We start from the raw sequence: 21068 nt of genomic DNA on the forward strand, positions 1-21068 counted from the left end.
TGGAATCGGCAAAAATTACGGATTGGAGCGCTTTTCGAGAGGCATGCGACGGGAATCTCGCCGCGAAAGGGATCCAATCGATAGAAGAGTGGGGAAACATGCTGAAAGAAAAACAGCGCAAGTACACTAAAGAAATCGCGCGAACGACGCAGACACCCGAGGTGGACGCCAGGCTGCTCAAGCTATGGGAAGCTAGACGCGGGCTCACCAAGAGGTGGAAGAAACAAAAGTATAATAGAAAACTAAAACTTAAGATCGCAGAAGTCACAGCGAAAGCAGAAGAGTAGGCGGCGCAATTGGCAAGGCAAAACTGGCAACAATTCAGTGACTCCCTCAACGGAACTTTGAGCACTTCGAGGACGTGGCATATACTCAAGGCTCTCATAGATCCAACAAAAACCAAGGCAGAAAACAACAAAGCCATCTACCGGTTAATCCACCAGTCCAAGGGACCAGATTCAGCACTCCTGGAAAAAGTACGCGTTAAGTGCTTCGGGGACACACATCCAGCAGCTTACGCGCTATCGAGGAAGTGAAAACGACACCTTGGACAGACCCATCACGCGAGAAGAGGTCTACGCAGCGATTCGAAACACAACCAGAAACACGGCCGCGGGTGCAGATAAGATCAATAACGCACTCATCCGCAACCTCAGTGATGAGCTAGTCGCAGAATTAACGGACTTTCTCAACAAACACTGGGAAGCGGAGACCGTCCCCGAGGAGTGGAAGCATGCGGAGGTTGTCATGATTCCTAAACCAGGCAAGAAACTACAAATTGAGAACCTCAAAGTTTGAGAGCACCCTTGCATCAGTGGCAGAAGCGGAGACCAGAGTAATATGCAATTGGCCTGTTAATACTGTTAAGGTTAATCATTCCCAAGGACCGACGTGTCCAAAACTCCCTTGTTATAAATAAAGTTTTCATCATCATCATCATCCTTATGCCTTACAGAGCAGCGAGTAGAAGTTTCATGGGGCCCTTGATGTTATAATGTGGTGGAGTGGGCAGCATATCACCCGACAAGTGAGACAGTTATTTTACAGTAGGCGCTCTGAAACCATAGTTGTTGCACTTTTAGTTAGCGCAAATTAAAGCAAGATGACTGCTAAAAACATAGCGTAAAACATGTGCGTGCTTGAATGCTCCATGGGGAGAAAGTCGAAAAAAAAAACATCCAGACGAGCGGACAAATCAAGAGCAAGCAAACGACTGAGTAATCGAATGGTATAAAAAGCAAGTGCATGGAAGTACGAATGACCGGCGCGCAAGGAAGCAAATGCTGCAATTATTTAAAGAACGAACTAACCAGCTAACTAGCGAAACAGCGAGCAGGGCGCGGAGCAGGCGAACGAATGAACGGGCCAACCAACGCACAAACCAACGAGCCAAAGTCATGAGAACAAAAAAACACGAGAGATGGTTACATGCTCGGTTATCGGGGCGCCGGCAATTATTCTTGTAGTAGGTTCAAAAAACGCGCCAGAACTTACCTTCTTCGCCTTCAACTAAACTAGCGCGAAGCCGCTGCTTCGTAAAAATGCAGTTGGCAACGAAGTGGTACAGAAACAAATCGGCAAAAGTGGTTTCTTCTTTTTATGGCCAACAGGTTTCGGGAAAATGGCATTCACAAAAGGCGCATTCCCCATAGAAAATGCCGGGGGGCACTTTGCTGACCTAAAGTGTGTTGAGGCGAAAGCCTTAAGCGTGGTATTGCTGTTCGTGTCACTGATGTGTGGTTAAGATCTTAAGCTTCGCCTCTAAGAGCGGAACGCGACAGTGTCTTGCAATGCTGCCAGGGAGTCCATAGAACGCCATCGCCCGTTCGGCTCTGCGCCTTGCTCGAGAGAGAGAGAAAACTTTATTGTCGGAAAAGAAGGGTTCCTGGAGGCTGAGCAGAAGAGCCAGGTGGCCGTTAGCTGATAGCTGGCGGCGACCTCTTCGGCGCGCTCGATGGCTCCTGCCTGGACGGCGGGGTCCGAGCTGCGCAGCACTTCTTCCCAGGCGTCTGGTGAGGGAGCTTCTATAAGAGCTTCCGGAGGAGGATCCTCCGGGCAGTCCCATAGCATATGATCGAGGGTGGCAGTGCTACCGCAGTGTTTGCAGGTGGGGTCTATGAGATCGGGGTAGATGTGGGCGTAAATGTACGGGTTCGGGTAAGAATGGGTTTGAAGTCTTCTCCAAGCCACCTCTTGGTGTTTGGAGAGTGACTTGTGCGGGGGAGGATAGATTCTTCTAGAGAGTTTGTAGAATTCGGTAATTTCGTGGTACGAAATCACTGCCTCCATCTCGGATCCCCCTGGACGAGAACCCACCGCTCGGCCGACAAAACCTCGAGCATGTTGGTGGGCTGCTTCGTTCCCTGCAGGTTCCCTGAATGGGCAGGAGTCCATACCAGTTCTATTTCTCGTTGCAGTGTAATATTTGTGAGTATGTTTCTAGCAGTTAGGGATATTCTACCGCGCGAGAAGTTGCGTATGGCAGTCTTGGAATCACTGAGAATGATGTCAGCGTCAGTATTTGCTATGGCCAAGGCTATGGCCGCTTCTTCTGCTTGATCCGCGTACTTGACCGCGACTGAGGCCGCAGAGATGCACTCGCTTCTTCCTGCTATGAATTTGGATGCGCAGATAGCGAAGGCCCCTTGGCTGAAATTATAATCGGCTGCATCGGTGTATACTGCTCCAGGATGATTGAGGTACTTTCTATGCAGAGCCCGCGCTCTGGATCGTCGTCTGCCATCGTGGAAGCCCGGTAGCATATTTTTGGGGAGCGGTTTGATGAGTAGTTTGTCGCGCACTCCTCGTAGTAGAGGGCCCGGTCGGTTAGACATGGGTTCAGCGTTTACGCCTATTCGATCTAGAATCTCCCTTCCCGCTGTAGTGTTGGCCAGTCTTTGGATGTGCATCGCCTTGTGTGCAGTGATGAGTTCTTCTACAGTGTTGTGTATACCCAAGGATAAAAATCTGTCCGTGGGTGTGTTTCTAGGAAGCCCTAGACCAGCTTTATATGCCTGTCTGAGTAACCTGTTTAATCTGTCGATGTCCACCTTAAATAGTTTGAGGTATGGTAGAGAGTAGGTGAATCTGCTAATGACGAATGCATGTATAAGGCGACAGATGTCGGCCTCCTTTATACCTCTCTTCTTAGCAGTGATTCTTCGAATGAGCCTGACTATCTGGTTGACCGTTGTTTCCAGACGGGTGATTGTAATGTTGCTCTTACGATTATTTTGAATGAACAGACCTAGTACTCGAATGGTTTCGAACTCCTTTATCGGGAGACCTTGAAGGTGCACCTCTATGATGTTTCCTCTCTGTTTCTTATGTCTGATTAGAAGGAGTTCAGACTTGGGTTGAGAACATTTGAGTCCTATGCTACTCGCATGCTCCTGGACTACTTGTACTGCTTTCTGAAGAGTTTCTTCTATGTGAGCATCGGAGCCATTCGCCACCCATAGGGTAACGTCGTCCGCATAGAGTGTATGACGTAGGCCTCTATGGCGTTTAGCTTGCTAGGCAGCGATATGAGTGATAGGTTGAAGAGAAAGGGTGACAGGACGGAGCCTTGCGGCGTGCCTCTATCTCCTAGTTCTATCCTATCCGATCTGATGCCCCCGATTGAGAGTTCTGCCGTTCTTCCCGATAAGAAAGAACTGACGTACTTGTAGGTTCTGGCACCTATATTTATGCTCGAGAGGCCTCTTAGAATTGCTCCATGCGACACGTAGTCGAAGGCCTTTTCTAAATCGAGTCCAAGAACGGCTTTGGTGCCGGTTTTATCCGGGGGATCTATGACGTCGTTATACAACTGGAGCATGACGTCTTGGGTTGATAGGTGGCTCCTGAACCTACCATAGTACTGGATAATAAGTCATTATCCTCAGCATAGCCTTGCAATCGGCTCAAGATCACATGCTCCATGAGTTTGGCTAAGCACGAGGTAAGGGATATGGGTCTGAGGTTGTCAATGCTGAGCTTCTTGTTGGGTTTAGGAATGAACGTTACTATCGCGTATTTCCACGACTGAGGAAGTTTTCCTTTGCGCCAATATCCATTCATTAAATCGGTAACTGCCGAGAGAGATTTACGATCTAGATTTCGCAGCATCTTATTCGTGACTCCGTCCGTTCCCGCGGCTGATGTTGTGTGAAGGTGACCGATTGCAGCCCATGTCTCCGCGTCTGTTATGTCTCTGTCCAGCTCCTCGTTGGGAGCACCCGTGTAGCGGTTAAGGGCGTCGCTTTTGGACATGTTCAGGTATCTCTTTCGAAGTTCGTCTAGGAGCTCCGCATCTGTTCCGGGGAATCCGTGAATGATTTCGCTCATGTGAGATCTGGTAGTAGATTTTGTTTGAGTGGGATCTAAGAGGTGCCTTAAGAGGAGCCAGGCCCTTTTGCTGCCTAACTGACCATTTAGGCTGTCGCATATCTGGCCCCATTGTTGCCTAGATAAGTCGGATGTATGTGCTTCGATCTGCCTCTGTAGTTTGGCTGCCTTTAGCTTAAGTGCCCTGTGGTGTTTTAAGCATGAAATGCTTTTAGCCCCCGTTGTCGGCAGTGTGGTGACGTCACGCCGAGACCGAGAGCCATCATCCGGGCACTGAAATCCACTCATCCGGGCACTGAAATCCACTCATCCGGGCACTGAAATCGAGTCATCCGGGCACTGAAATCGAGTCATCCGGGCACTGAAATCGAGTCATCCGGGCACTGAAATGGAGTCATCCGGGCACTGAAATCGAGTCATCCGGGCACTGAAATCGAGTCATCCGGGCACTGAATTCCAGTCATCCGGGCTCTGAAACGAGAACATCCGGGCACCGTACGAGACTTAACGAGATTTAACGAGACTCTCTAAGCCCTCCTACGCGACCGGCATGCAAGCAACGGTTGGTCTCCAAACGAGTCACAAAAAATAACTGCTGCCAGTGCCTTCTCAATGTTTATCAAGATATCAGTCGCGCTGTGCGTTTGATAATGCACGGAATTATAATTTCCGATTTCTAATAACGCCTGCAAAAAGCACATCAATGCCACGTACACTTCGTTGTCGTACGTGATCTCTTAGGGGCTTCGCGCATCGAAGCAAAGCTGCGCAGGTGCACAGGGGCCCGGGGGAGAAGCGCTGCGTTCAAAGGGCAAGGCATCGCGCCGAACGGGTGGTGGCGTTCCTCCCTTGCTTTACGGTGCGGTTCGGGTGTCCACCGAGATGGCAGAGAATTACTGCGCCATTTCCTTTCCTTAAAAAACCAAATGGCAAGGCATCGCGCTGAACGGGTGGTGGCGTTCCTCCCTTCCTGTACGGTGCGGTTCGGGTGTCCACCGAGATGACATTAGACCCGTAAACATTTCATGCTTACTCTACTCTCGGTTACGGGAGAGGCAGAGATTTTGTTTTCGCCATCTATTGAGGATGCTTTTGTGCGCTTCCCAGAGATGTAGAAGCTTGGAGTCAGCCGTCGGCTGATCTTCCGTCGCGTCCATCTCCTTGGTCGTCTTGCGCATGTCATTTTTAAGCTGCTCTACCCAACTATCTAAGTTTTCGATGTTGGTGGGAGCGGTATCTTCTCTAAGTTTTCTAAAGTTATCCCAATCCGTGAGCGTAGTGCTTGTTGGAATTGACTTGTGTGCGGACGTATGAAACGAGATTGTTATAATGCAGTGATCGCTGCCTGCCGTATTTCTGGTGTTATGCCATTTGGCTTCTGTTATATTCTTGGTGAAGGTCAGGTCGGGTGTGCTATCCCTGCTGACGCTGTTGCCTAGCCGCGTGCAGGAGTGGGGATCATTAAGTAAAGTGAGGCCGAGATCGCGTGAAGTTTCCCATAGCTTCGTGCCTTTCTTGGTGGATTTAACGTATCCCCATTCAGCATGGGGTGCGTTAAAGTCTCCGACTACGAGGAGTTGCGCTCCTTTAGTGAAGTGCATATTCTTACGCAATAAATTTGGAACGGCTAGCCCTTTATCTTGGGGAGAGCTGTACACATTTAGTATGAAAAGATTTCTGTCTCCTCTATTGCGAGGAACAACCTCTATCAGAGTGTAATTACCGGCTATGCCATCGAATTCGTACTGGATAGCAGTGATGTTTCTTTGTACTAGAATAGCTGTTAATTGTTCTTTTTTGGTGTCCGCGCCTTTCTGCATGAAGCTTTTGAATCCCGCTAATTTGGTTTTTCCTCTATTCTCCTGGAGCGCTATTACGTCCGGATTTTCTTCAGTATTCTGGATTAGAAGCTGCAGGTGATCCTTTTTGGGAAGGAAGTGCCTGCAGTTCCACTGCCATACGCTAATTCTCTGCAGGCGGGGGGCCATATTGCCCATGAATTGCTTGCATTCCGTGTGTAGTGATCCTGGCCGCTAGGTTGGCCATTTCTTTCTTAACTTCGTCGATGATAAAACTTTTGAATTCTGCCAGTGTAGCCGCAAATTTGGCATCTAGACGTTCTAGATCGGCCTTTCTGTCGGCCTCTACTTTGGTAAATCTGAGGTCCACTTTGTCGACTAAATCTGCTACCGCCGTTTCGGTTTTTTTCTTGGGAAGTGTGAGAGGAGTATCTGCCATCGAATTGGCCGGCCCTTTTAAGTCTAGATGCCACCTCCACGTCCATAGCCTTATCTCCTAGCTTATCGTCTTGCTTGGGAAGAGCAGGGGATGTGTGTTTGATCACTGAGGGGCCTAATGGGGAAGGTGATTTGGATTCAGGTGGAGTACTTGTGGTTGCAGACTGCTGTAGCACTGCCTTGTAGGATTTTGGTTGATTAGAAGGAGTTATGGCATGTTGGCCTATTAGCTTCCTCAGCTCGTCTATTTGGGACTGCAAGCGCTGGTTATGCATTCGAAGCTCCCTCACCTGTTTCTGAAGGGCTTCTTTTTCGGGGTCTGTGTGCCAGGTCACACTCTTGCGTCCCGGGCTTTCGCTGCGGTCGCGATATCGGCTGCGGCTGGCGGATCTGCTGGCGCTTCTCGACGAGGCGTCGCTGCCTAAGGGAGGGAAGGATGACGATCCGCTGCGGTGGCGTCCCCCTGGTGGATGCTTGCTCCTGGATCGCGATTGTCTGTCGTCGGTTTGTTTTTGGCCCTCGCTGTTGTTGGCCCTCTTCATGTTGGCTTCTTTTACTTGCTTTTGAAAGCGGAACTTGCAGTTGCGGCTGCCAGTGAAGTGATGGCCCCTGCAGATGATGCAAGTGGAGATGCACGTATGTTGTTCTCCCTGCTTGGGCTGAGCGTGGTTGACTCCACACCTGCGGCAGAGTTCGCGGAATGGTTGTGGGCAGACGTCCATGCGGTGTCCAACCTTCCGACAGTTGAAGCAAGCTTCCACTCTGTCGTGGTATGGATAAACGATTTCATCGAACATCAGATATCTGATGGATCTTGGGAGGTGATTTCCGGCAAATATGATGAAGAAGTGCCTGGTCTTCCCCATTCTTCGCGCGTGTATTATATCCGTGTCGGGATTTCGGGCGCGAAGTTCCGCTAGGATCTCCTCGTCCGTTTCTCTCGTGTAAGTGTTGAAGACGATACCTCGGACAGAATCTTCTGGCTTTGGTACATAGGACAACCTCAAACAGCTGGTCCGCCATCTGAAAAGATGTCAGGCGACTATAAGCTTCGGCACGTTGCATGCTTGCCGTGCAGATGGTCAGAGTGTTGTTCGACGGATGCACTCTGAACCTATCATTCTGGACTGTCTCCGCTGGAGGCAGTTTTATCGCAGTACAGATGGCTTCGGCAATCTCCAACCTGGATGCCGTCTTCAGATCGAGTGGCGTTCGTGGTCGTACGACGATTATGTAGTCGTCTTGCGGGAGTTTTGGCAGCGGTTTGCCTCGAAATAGAGGCGGCGGACGCGGCTTGGGTGTAGCAGAGTTTCCATCCTTGGACGCCTTGCTGTGATCAGAGAGACGCCCCGGCCCGTCAGCGTCTGCTGCCGGCGTTCCGTTGGCGGCTTGCCTATTTTCCTTTATTTCTTCTGCGCGGCGAGGGCGGCGTGGATCCATCCGTGATCCTGAAGCTCTGCCTCCGTTACAGCTCCGCCTTCTACGGCGTGGATCATCTTGCGTGGCCGTACTCGTCACCGGCGTCGCCGTTAGGCCTAGCCGGCTCGGTCGATGCCGTGGTCGCAGCTATGCCTAGCTGTCAACACGGCGTCCGAAAAATGTTTCCGTCGAATATTCGGCAGAGGACCCACTTGCCTGGTAGCGATAGGTATCCACGGAATCCGGATGGTGTTCCGCTTCGTCTGGTACCAGTCTTGGGTCAACGCGCTGTTTCGTTTCGCCGTGGTAGCGATAATTTACGGAGCCCATGCGAAGCGCGTCCGCATGACTCGGAGTCGGAGTGAAAAAAAACCTTAAAGACGGAGCTTGACCATGAGAGAGAGAGAGAGAGGCAGAGAAAAATGTTTATTCTATAAAATAATTATGGCCCGTGCAAATTAGTAAATTAGATTTTTAGGAAAGGAAATGCCGCAGTAAATGCCTGAATTATTTAGGTGGACACCTGAACCGTAACGTATGGCAGAGAGGAAGGTGGGAGTGAAGAGAGAGAGAGAGACAGAGAGGTGCAGAAGTGGAGACCTCCAATTCCTCCAAATTTTTCCACTGGCTTTCTCTCGTTCTTCTTTCACTCCTACTTTCCTCCCCTACTTCCTTTACAGCACGGTTCAGGCGTCCGCCGAGATATGTGAGACAGATACTGCGATTTCCTTTCCTCAAGAACCAATTTACCAATTCGAGCAGCGCGTTCGTTACGAGCGCGGACCATATAAGGGGTGTTGGCCACACGCGCCTCGCGGGTACGATTCAGGAACAGGCGCAATCCTCCTGCGTTCTTCCGGTCGCTGAATGACCACCTCTTCCAGGTGAGAACGTTTGCTCGTTCATAGCTGTAGTACCGGCCGCTAGACGAATACCTCTTCCATATGAGAATGTTTTCTCATTCATAGCTGTTGTACCCAACTCGCATCGCGTACCGGTGCTGAACTGCTTTTGAGCAGCCAAACGTGATTTCGCTGTGCAGCGTGAAACGCCACGAAGACATCCGTACGAACGCCTCTGGAACCGGACTTCACAGCTGCGATGGTGGCTTCATTCCCCGCAAGGAGGAAGGCGCCGGGTAAGGGTTAGTCTGTTCCAAGCCATTCTGGTCAGTTTTTTTTTTCCATATGGGTTTTAACGTAACACGCATTGCAGATCGGCGAGTCGCTCTAGGCTCTGCTACGCTTGAGACGGAAATGACTCCCGTTTAATTGGAGCGCATTGCGGCGTATAGATTTCTAAGTGCCAATTAATTCTGACGAAAAATTGCTGCCTTAAACTCGGCAGTGTGCGTGTAGGTTAATGGGGGTTTAGCGTCTCAAAGCGACCTCAGGCTGTGCGGGACGCGGTAGTAAACGGCTCCTGGAATTCCGACTTCCTGGGATTCTTTAACGTGCACTGACATAGCATAGTACACGGGTCTCCAGAATGGCGCCTCCATCGTAATTAAACCGCCGCGCCCGGGTTTCAATGGGCGTCTTTTCGGTGAGCAGCCGAGCGCCATAAACACTGCGCCAGCGTGGCAGGGCAGGGAAACGCTGATGACTTAAATGCACGGTACAGGTTCTGTCATTGCAAAGGTTTTAACACCAAAACGACGAGCGAGATAAGGCAAGCATATTAGACACCTACAATTCAATCAAAATAGCAATAGTTGCCGTGCAGCGCCGATGTAAGTGTGTCCTGGACGCCAGACCAGCAAGTGAGGGCGTTATTAGTGTCATAGCCTGCACACCCTAATTAATCAATATTAATGTCAGACTTGTGTGCTGAGACGTGTCGAAGCAAATGTGGTGATCACTGCAGACATAAAACCTATGGAATTGGCCTTTTCACGTAAGCCTTTTCACGTAAGCATGAAGCTAGGAGCAATGGCCAATGAGGTGGAGGCTTGGCGAGAGAATGGAAGAGCGCCGCAAGGCCGAAGAAAGATCAGAAACTGCATCCAGGAGACGGTGCCGTTCTTCCAACTGGCGGCGAACGCTGCGAGCAAGGAACCCCCTAACACCTGCATGGGCGCCATGGATGGAAACGGCACCAAACACATTGGTGCGGCACAGGTTGATCATCACACTGGTAAACTTAACGTGGCATTTCTGTTGATGACCCGTACGTAGCAGGTATACATTGCCAGCTTGAGCGCCTTTATTAAGTGAGAATAAAATTTATACTATAATAAAATATTTGAATGAAAGTTGTCCTCGACTATGGGTATGTGCTGAAAGTCAGTTAATTCTGCACGTTTCTCGTAACGCCATCCACACCGCGGCTTTTTCTTTTTCTGATACCAACAATCACGTTAGCTTGTAGCAGCAAGTTGTATTCTGAAACTTGAATATTAAGGGAAAACACCGACCGCAAGAGAAATCATCTTGACGTTTCGTTTCCAGCACAAGAGCGTACGCGACAACCTCTGTCCAACGATAAAATTTCATTCAACCCCCCCACGTGGACTACTTCAAAAATTTCATGCTCGGTGCGGAAAGCACGTAAAGAAAATTATCCAAACCGAGTGCACATTTGTTTCAGTCATGTAGTTAGCGCTTATGTGGGAAAGTAACTGAAAGCTTTGACGGTAAGCAGCGGGCTAGAAGGGATTGAGACCGGTTGTGTAACCTGATGGTAGACATTTATCTAACGAAGCCAACCTTTTACTTCCGTGCATAGCCACTCTGACTAACTTGAACTGACTATTATGAAACCATCGCGCTAACCTTTGCAGCCACTCGCTCTCCCTGGGCGGCAGTGGTGATCGTCCGTGGCCCTCATTCGCTGAGCACAGAGGCCGTGTCCACCAGGCGAAGGCTGACTTGCTACACGAGCCGCCGTGTGAAACTCTGCACCCACAGCAACCAGCCACATGGTTGCAGTGTGCCAGAACGGGCAGCACCCGCCCCGATGAGGCCGGAAATCGGTGCTGGTAAGAAACGCGAATCTCGTAAAGCAAGGTCGGATGAGTTGCGATATCCGGAGGCCGCTTCTGCAAACACCGGCTTAGCCCATTGGAGCTAAGCCACCAAATGAAGTAGTACGTAAAGCGCGGGTGCAAACACCGAAACACACTCATGATAGGAATTCGTTTATAAGCCGCAGCAGCTTCGAGATAGTTTGCACTACAAAACTCAACGAGAGCGTATACAAGAGTTTATGGAAGCACAACGGGCATTCGATTCGAAGAGTTCGCCGATGCTCATTTTGATCTCCTTTTTTTTTGCAATACATTGCCAACAATGTTGACATGGTGAGAAGTCGCTACTTCGGAAACTGACTGAAAAGGGGCGCTCAGTAAATGAATAATCGAGGTTTACGCTTATGTTCCACATTTCACGCGTTCCAGATAATACCGCTTAACCTCGCCTTGCATAGTGTAGCTCTTCCGCTGGCGTCCGGTACTTGACCGAGTTGGAAATGGCTAGAGTCCGTGTCAGCAGTGCGATGGGAGGAAAGGGAGGCAGTCTTGCGCTTCTTGTGAAATATTGCTGCAATTAGTCCCTTTCTTCTAGCTCGCCGGTGCTCCGGACGCGTAATTCGCATGTCATGGGTTAGGATCTCACCGGCGGCATGTGGTTGTTTTTTCTGCGTATCCGAGATGACTATCAAAAAGGCTAGCTTTAGCCTATCTCTCACCCAAGATCTAGCAGTTTTGGTTTTAGCGTTTAAATGGTCCACCCACCTATAATTCTGGCACCTACTGCTGCGCTTGCCGTCTCCTGATTACAGTCCATGACCCTTTAACGACAATAGGTTATAATGGTTACTGTGCACTTCGATACAAAAGACGTCATAAAAGAATATCTGAATACAAAGCTACAGTGAACTGCAGCAAGTAAAAATACATGCGTAAAGGAATGGTAAAAATGGTATCGGTTACTTAGGTCGTCTTGTGACCGAACAAAGTTACGTCTTTGAACCTTATAGGTGTTTGGGCATCCCCAGGAGCATAATATATATAAGCGCTTTGACTACGATAGGGACGTTGTAAAATAATAATTACAGCAGATAACTAAACCGCAGCGACGCTTTGTTAACTTTGTCGAGAGGAATGCGGGTTTTAAGTCTGCATATCAAAGGCACTCCTAGTTGAGGAGGAATTATTAAGGCTAGTATCGCGATATGTTTGGCAACTTTTAACTTTGCGTTTTAGCTGTGGTCAGTTTTTCTCCATGCCTTGTTATCATATGATCTTGACTGTCAGTAATATGAGAAATCTGAAGCTGTCCTGGAAATTGGAGCAAGAGCTGCTGAGCATTCTCAAACATTTTGAGTTAAATAGCAGGTTATATTTTTGGACCTCCTTGTTGTAGTAGCTCCGGACAGTTTTACAAAATAATAATAAAAATAACTGTACACTTCATGAGCAAAAAAAAAAAGAACTCCGGAACGAAGATTCGACGAAAGGAAGAGAGTGACCAATCGAGGGCATACTTAAGGTATACCCTCCCAAAACCTCTCGTGTGCGCGTTGAATTTGTTAAGTGGCGGCTGTGATTGATCGAATTAGTAACTCGATTATTATTTATTTGAAATGACTAAAACGAGCTTGATATTTTAGGCACGTGCTTGCAGCTCGTGACGTCGAACAAACGTTGGCGAGAAAAAACGCCAGGATCGGGGCCCAATTTGCGCTGAAGTAAACGCCACTCGGCTGCCAAATTCATCACAGGGGATCAGAAGCTTCCGAAGCAGTATTGCAGCGGCGGCCCTATGGTTTGAGCATCCGCCAATCATGTGTGTGTGTGTGTGTGGAGGGGGGGGGGGGGGGGTGCGGGTTTTTATGCTCAGTGCCATTGGGAACACACCGGGGACACAATGTGCACCAGCTTTCCCCTTCCTGTGGCGCCTATCTCGCATGGAATGCATGGGAATTGTTTGTGACTTCAGCTTGAAAAAGTCGAGAACACCTTCTGCCATGAGGCTTTTACTTGAACGTAGCGCTTCTCACAAAATTCATGATCAGGTACTCTGTTACAGCTTAAGCAAGAACTTTGAATTGGTTGACTACTCATCGCATGTACAGAGCATAAGAGCTCGGCCAACTGGGATTCCTTCACTTTACGGAGAACCGCACATATACCAGGAGAGATACAGGCACCCAAAAATTGAACCACCGATGTTTTTGTGGAGATGAATCGCGCACACCAAACGTCGTCGGGTCTCCACAAATATATTCGGCTGGACGCGTTCAACCAGGCGGGAACGGAACAGCGTGCCGCCGGCCTTGCAGTTAAGCAGCCACCTAATCCAGTCTGCGCGTGCTTGGCAGGCGTACTGGGACTGTCGTCGTCTTTTGCGGCCGGACCGTGATGGCACGCTATAGGGCCCCCCTCTAGTCATGAAGCCGTGAGTGAGGTGTGAATGCCGAAAAGCGGATACTCTTGGCGCAAATCGTACACGCCGAGGACTGGCACGGTCGGGAGGGAATGCGGCGACACATTTGCGATGACGTCGGTGTCAGGGTGAGCAGGTTTAAGGCGGTCAACTGAGATTGTGTCCTCCCGGCCGTTGATGAGCAGGAGAAAGTGCTTAGGAGCACGCAAGAGCACTTGGTAGGGACCATCGTATGGTGACCTTAAAGGTGCACTGAAGAGGAATCTGAACTTGTCTTTTTGCCGCGGGAACTCGCTCTACACGTTCCGAGCTTTCTTAGAAACTGCGATTTACTGCCCTGTGTGGCCGATTTCCCCAATTAAATCGAATTAACTTCCGGCTCCCGCCTTTTTTTTCGAATTCTGCCTCGTACGGTGGGCGGAGTCGACCAACGCGTGGAGCGCCTTTCACCCAGTCCCGTGGCGGCTTGCCGCTCTGCCATCGGCGGAGTAATACGTAGTAGTCCGTAGTAGCAAATAGTCCGCGCGTATTTTTATTTATTCCGGCTTATTTTGCGGCTATATTAGCTGTGAATGAAACTATTTATTCATGGAAACCTAAAAAACAAAATAAAGCGAAAGCAAAGCCTCCATGGGACTGGGTGAAAGGCGCTCCACGCGTTGGTCGACTCCGCCCACCGCACGAGGCAGAATTCAAAAAAAAAGGCGGGAGCCGGACGTTAATTCGTTTTAATTGGGGAAATCGGCCGCACAGGGCAATAAGTCACTGTTTCTAAGAATGCTAGGAACGTGTGGATCGAGTTCCCGCGGCAAAAAGACATGTTCAGAATCCTCTTCAGTGCACCTTTAAGGGCGGGCGTACAGCGTAGTGGCGAACAAAGACGCGAGTGCACCGCTGAAGGTCAGAGGGGACGTGGACACGACGAGAATACTGGCGTGACGCGGTGGAACGACAGTGCTCATAGCGCCACATAAGCGGTAGGCGTAATTTGAGACGTCAGCAGGCGTGGGTGGCGAGGGTTCCAAGTATTCTCCAGGGACACGGAGAGGCTCCAGTATTGCGGCGCAGCGACGAATGAAGTGCCGATAATAGTTGGCGAGGCCAAGAAATTCGCGCAATTGTCGTGTGGTGGTGGGCCGGGGATACTGACTGATGGCGGTGACAAGGGCCGGTAACGGGCGAATGTCATTGCCACTGACGCGATGGCCGAGAAAGTCCAACTCTGCAACGCCGAACTCTCTTTTAAGTCCGTTGACCACAAGACCAAAGCGGCTGAGTCTTGCGAGCACTTTACGCAGGTGGAGCTTGTGGGCCGATGCCGTAGGGCTGTTGGCGACAATGTCGTCAAGATAGGCAAAGCAGCACGCCAAGCCACGTAGTACTTTTTCAACAAAACACTGAAAAGTCCGGGCAGCATTCAAACATGCATCAAACGTCAAACATGCATCAAACATACTTCAAACATGCAAGTTCAGTAGCTAAGCAGGATAATAAGTGATCACTGAAGCAGATCACATGGCCAAAACGGGGTCTAAACATATCAGCACGCCTTCCGATACTACGTCAGAATCTTAATGGATGACTTCATGTTTGTATACGTGGTAGACGACACCTGTAGAGAATACTGGAGCGCCTCGTTCTAACTGAGCGCCAGCCGCGTACGTGTTTCATCGACAGTGTAAGAGGCCAGACGCAGAGCAGCGCGATAAAGCCTCCCCGCCAGGTGTGACAGGTCTTGTACACCGGTCAGTGTCAATGACGATATATTTCAAAGTCAACGCTGAGGATGTCTCCTGTTTTGCCCTCGTAGGGGGGGCCATAGTTCGTGCCCCGAACCATCACACGGAGAGCGCTGCCATTTCCCCCATGCTACGCAGGTGCGACCATGGGCAGGCTGACGGAGCATAAGTTGGGCCAGAGGCACGGCGGAATAAGCGGCTGTGCTTATATCCCAGGTGGACGGCCCGGAGGACCTAGACCAGGATCTGCGGCAGTTTATCGCATTCTTGCTGAAGGCCATCGCCCCATGCCACCTCGACTATCCAGTGGGCCGTTCGAGAAACGGCGCCTGTTTCTCTTCGATTTCTGATTAACGGAGGGCTGCCGTAAAACTTCAGGTCTCGCTAGAGGCCTGCTTTTTATCGCTGCCATTTTTTATATTGTAGTTCATATATTTCATGTCCAATTATTACATTAATAAATAACGTACTGAAACGAAGCAACGTTTCTATAGTTTGTATTGTGGATGACATCAGATGGCAAACTTAGCCCCACAGTGCTAAGGTGTTTTAACGCATCGTGCAAAGCGAATAACCGCACACAAGCGCGATATGCATGATGATAATGTTATTTTGTCAATGTCGACCATGTTCGAACGTAGGGCTAACATCCCTGTGAAGATTTTCTTCTTGTGTTGGAGTGGGAATAATCCAGCATAACACATTTTTACGCAAAGGTAAGCTTATTACAGCGTAGCTCAAGTAGTTCCTTTGCAATTTTTGCGCCGTTTCTGTAGAGCAGATGTCGTTACAGGTCATGATGTATACACAGCACTGACTCGCAGATCATGGCAGGACTGATCGCAAAGCGCGAATAGCGCGTCGCTGATAGTGCCAGGACTGTTATCGTTCAATTCTTGTTTTCAAGACTAGCTAAGCATAGGCTGAGAGTGTTGCTCTCCACTGTTCCAAGAGGCCGGTTATGCGCCTTCCCTCTGGCTCAGGTGTTCGCCGATATGTGTGAGACAGATACCGTGCCATTTACTTTCCTCCCAAACCAATTTACCAATTTCACACTCTGCTTTCCAAGCTCCCGCTCCATTGGTTTTGCATCTTAACGCGGGACTAAGGTGTCCACTGCTGGTTACAACGGACAATGACGACGTCGACGCCGTGAAACGCAGAAACGGGCGCCAAAGAGCTGCGGTCTAAAACTTTTTTTGAGGAAAGCAAATGACGCAGTACCTTATATCTCTGTTGTCGTCCGAACCGCGCGGTAGGGAAGGAATAAAGGAGAGAACGAAAAAAGAAAGGAAGAAAGAGGTGCCGTAATGGAGATCTCTGGATAATATCGACCCCCTGGGGATCTCTAACGTGCAGTTACATCGCACAGCACGCAGGGCCTAAGTCGCTTCATATACAGTATTAAGGCGGAAACTTGGGCTAGTTGGAAAGCGTTCGAAATCATATTTGCTAGCGCTTAGTAAACACACGGGACAAGAACACAAATACACAGGACAGACGCTTGTCTTCAACTGCCGTTTATTCGAAAAACAATATATGACATCTCAAAAATCGCAAATTCACACATGCGCAGTTGCAACGCCACGCCTCAGGAACGTGATTTCTTTTTTTTTTTGACAGATTAACAGACGGGGTGCTGACGCATTTTGAACCTTCACTATCAATGCACATAGCTTCAAAAATTTCACGTTCCGCTTGAGTTTTCATTGTACCTAGAATGATTGTTTCTGGAAATATTGGTGTGCAAGGTACAGGGTCAGGGTCGCCAGGGTACCGTTCGATAAAACAGCGTTTGCAGTGCGCAGCGAGATTCCCCCCCGCCGATATGGATTCCGTTGCCAAGCGGTGCTCTCTCAGTCGTTCATTTATGCATCTTCCTGATTGCCCAATATACGCCTTGCCACAAGTGAGCGGGATTTTGTAGACAACACCGACTTATTTATTATTTATTTATTATTTCAAAATGCTGCAGGCCAGCGTTGGCCCAAGCAGGAGGGGAATAAGAAAACACAAATTACAACACAATTGGATGGAACGAACTTCTTTTGGTGGTTCGTAGTGCACATTGGCTTTCTTACCTCGCCGTTCACGAGCGGGCACAAGCGCACCAGTTTCCTCGGGGCAGTCAATACAAGATCGACGCCACACTTCTTCGCCACCTTTTTTGGAAGGTGCGACATGTTGTGCACATACGGCATAGAATTTATCAGAATTTATTAGACTTCACAAAAATAAAGAGGACAGGGGAACGATAGAATTAGAGATAGATGAACAACCCGTAAGAAGGACAAATAAGCTTCGCATCTTGGGAATGTGGCTGCAGGAGAAAGGCAAACGGGACCATACCATCCAGCTCTTGGAACACTCCACGAAACAGATATGCAGGATGTTAAGCCGGATTACGAACAAGAGAAAAGGGGTGAAGGAGCGAGATGCGTTACGGATCACTTCTGCGCTCATCATACCGAGGATGACGTACGCGCTTCCGTACCTACAACCTAACAAAGGGGAAAAGAACAAAATGGAAACATGCATCAGAAGGGCGTATAAGCAAGCCTTAGGCGTCATGACCTGCGCCTCGACAGAGAAGCTGATGAACATGGGGGTGTACGGCACCTATGAGGATCACAGCGAAACCATGCTCAGATTTCAAATGGAAAGACTTAAAAGAACAGCCGCTGGCCGCGCACTACTGATCAAGCTAGGATACCCGGCAGAAGACGAGGGCGAAGACAAGACAGACATTGACAGCCAAATTAGGAGCACTTTCTTGGTTAAACCAGTGCCCAGAAACATGGACCCAAAGAACCACGAAGGAAGACGGGCGGCGAGATCATTGGAGTTGGACAGGTTCCTAAAGAAGAAACAGATGGTTCTGTATGTTGACGCGTCCAAGTACAGAAGGAAGGAAAACGCTAGGGTGGTAGCAGTAGTGAACGCCAATGGGAATATAGTTACTGGTGCATCAGTGCGCACAAGGACAACACAAGCAGCGGAAGAGATCGCCATAGCCCTAGCCCTGACTGAAGCCAATCGGCAGGGACTGAGTTACTGGATAGCCACGGATTCTCAGGCTGCAGCAAGGGCATACAGAGATGGAAGGATCGGCCGAAAAGCCGCGAGTATCCTGTTCGAATAAAAACAACACAGACATGGACCAAACAACACAAACATTCAACACACCATCATTTGGGTCCCTGACACTGGGGTTGAGGGAAATCTCATGGCAGACACCGTTGTCCGAGGGTTCACGAACCGGAGGGCGGGTTTGCCGGTGGAACCCTTCAGCACGCCAGAATCTTACGGGGAGGCAATGAAGGCGTTGTTGGGAGCGCGCAAGAAGTACTCGGCTCCGGCGGATATCCTCGACAGAGAGCAGGCCACCACGCTCAGACGACTACAAACAGACACCTACCCAAGCAGAGCCATGTATCACAAAATGTGGCCGAACAGATACGCGAAAGAGTGCGTGTGGTGTGGGGGCTACGCCACAACGTACCACGCCACCTGGGGCTGCGAAAAAAGCCCTTGACTACCAAAGGTAAATAGCCCTAGTCTAGAGCAGTGGGAGGCCCTCCTGGCTGACTCCGACCCGAGCACACAGCTTATGCTGGTGACGAGGGCCAAGGCAGCGGCGGAGGCCAACGGTATCCTGGACTAGGGAAGACCGACCACTGTAGCTCCACATCTATCTATCCCCATCGCCCTACTCCCTAACTCTTCCTTTTGAAAAAAAAAAAGTAAACAAATGTTTTTACTACTACTACTACTACAAGGTAGTCGTCAACATATCTAAAAATGCGTTTAACTTTGTCAGTGTTGATCCGCGCGACAATGCGTTGGTCAATGTATGCTAAAAAGAGAGCTAAGAACAGGGGCGATGCAGGACCCAATGCATATGCCATCCTTCTGTACGTTAGTACAGAAGACTAGCGTCTGTCCTGCGTATTTGTGTTCTTGTCCCGTGTGTTTACTAAGCGCTAGCAAATATGATTTCATATACAGTAATATTGGGGCCTCCGCAATACACTCTAGAATGCGTGTGGTGCGGACCTCGTCCCATTTTGCAGAATAAAGTTTTATACTACTACTACTTCGAGTTTCCCTTCCGTCGAAACGCGGCCACCGCGGTCGGTTTCGAAGCCGAGTACTCCGCCTTAGTATAGGATCGCCTTGACCACTGAGCCACCGCGGTGGGTACGCCGGGAACGCCGACACCGGATTCGGTTACGAACGGGGTATTTAACACTTTCGCGTTAAGAAAGCCACGTGTGCATAAACATTTTTGGCGGCCCCAGATGTCGGGCTGTTACTCCCCCGACAGTTTCGGAAAGGAAGGAGCTTCTTTGCAATACCTACTTCAGAAAAGGCGAGGACGTTTCGGCCACGACACAAAAAGTCAGGGGGCACTTCGGCTCTCTAAAAAAAAAACCATGTGCGAGGAAGTGCTGCAAGGCGAAAGCGTTTACTTGAAAACTGTTCTTTGTTTTTATTTTTCGTATATTTTTATATTATTTGTCTATTTTTGTTTCTGTTAGTTTTTTGTTATTCTATTTTTTCTTTTCATTTTATTTATGTAACCCATGCATTCACTAGTTGCGCCTTTATTCAGGCTCGAACCCTGAGCCTTCATAGCGCAGTGGTAGCGTCTCATTTCAGTCGCTACCTATAGAGTGGAAGATGCAATAGAAACGAATTAATGTGGCCAGCTCTTAGGGCTCTCAGACGTATGCTTCTGTTTGGCGCCGATTGTCATATAGTGGAAATGTTTGCATAGCGTATGAGAGTGCAATGAAGAGCGCTGCATCAGAAACCGGGAAGACGACATGCAACCCGACGCGGTGGCTCAGTGATAAGGCAGAAGTCTACCGAGCCAGAGTAAACGGGCAACCCGACCGCGGCGGCCGCGTTTCGATGGAGGCGAAACGCAAGAGGCGCTCGTGTGCTGTGCGATGTCAGTGCACGTTAAAGATCCCCAGGTGGTGTTGGTGGTGAAAATTTATTACCAGCGGATATAGAGGAGCGACCCGAAGTCGTCCCCCGCTTAAACGGCGGCCACTATCCCTTCGGCAGCGGCGGCGTCTTCAGCCTGCTGGAGGAGCTTGATCTGTGTCCACGGGTCGGGGCTGAGCAATAGAGCCTCCCAATGATCAGAGTCGGTAATACGCGTAGTTAAGTATCGCCAATTTTGAGTCGCTGACATTGGTTTCTGCCGAGGATCCCGCAATGGATAGAGCAATGGCTGTTTCTTCTCCAACGTGTGTGCTGAGTGCGTATAGTGCCCCCAGTTATGAGTGTACCACGCTCCGTGGTGACCACAGCTACCATCTTATAGGCCAAAGAATCTGCTGCATTTTCATATACCACAGAGGTAAAGAATCTCCCCAGAAGCAGCACGGATTCAGCTAAATTATCAGCCCACACGGCACATTCGCCTAATCTGGACGCCTCGCAGGAATGATCTAATGTAGTTGTAGGTTCTTTCGCCTACTCCTAGCTCAGCGAGCCGGACGAGAATGGCGTCGTGGCTGACGTTGTTCAAAGCTTTCTTGAGATCTAAGCGTAGATTGGCTTTCGTATTTTTTCCGGAAGTCGCTGACTACATCGTTATGTAGTCTGAGCATGGTATCGTGCGTACCGAGGCCGTGCCTGAATCCGACCAATTCAGCCGGCCACGCATCATTCTCTTCGGTGTATGTGGTTAGCCTCCTCTAAATGACTTTCTCTAGTAGTTTGCCTACGCAGGAGGTTAGTGATATTGGGCGGAGATTCTCTGAGCCCGTTGGTTTTTCCTGCTTGTGGATTAGGGTGATCTTAGCCCTCTTCCACTCTCGGGGTACTTGACCACTCGCCCACACCTGATTTAGATATCTGGTTAGGGTTCTGATCGATTCGTCGTCCAGATTGCCGAGCATCTATGGGGCGAGCTGTTTTGGACTTACTGGGGTCTATCA

The 21068-nt window shown here is 49.5% G+C and overlaps 1 protein-coding gene across 10 annotated transcripts in view; it reads left to right on the top strand.

The window, feature by feature from the left end:
* The first annotated feature begins 8667 nt into the window (after positions 1–8667).
* The window catches only part of LOC149342652 (uncharacterized), a 42497-nt gene continuing 30096 nt past the window's right edge, over positions 8668–21068 (top strand). For 4 of the 10 annotated variants that reach the window (XM_089545112.1, XM_089545103.1, XM_089545111.1 and 1 more), the window contains exons 1-3: positions 8670–8869; positions 9028–9123; positions 10768–10965. In XM_089545112.1, coding sequence (XP_089401238.1) covers positions 8853–8869; positions 9028–9123; positions 10768–10965 — 311 coding nt within the window. In that variant the 5' untranslated portion in view covers positions 8670–8852. Of the gene's footprint in view, positions 8870–9027; positions 9124–10767; positions 10966–21068 lie in introns of all 10 variants that reach the window. The other 6 variants (XM_089545108.1, XM_089545109.1, XM_089545107.1 and 3 more) reach the window with 5 other exon arrangements.

The sequence above is a fragment of the Amblyomma mixtum genome, chromosome 5 (assembly GCF_055824585.1).
Source record: "Amblyomma mixtum isolate Tamu chromosome 5, ASM5582458v1, whole genome shotgun sequence".
Taxonomy (NCBI): Eukaryota; Metazoa; Arthropoda; class Arachnida; order Ixodida; family Ixodidae; genus Amblyomma; species Amblyomma mixtum.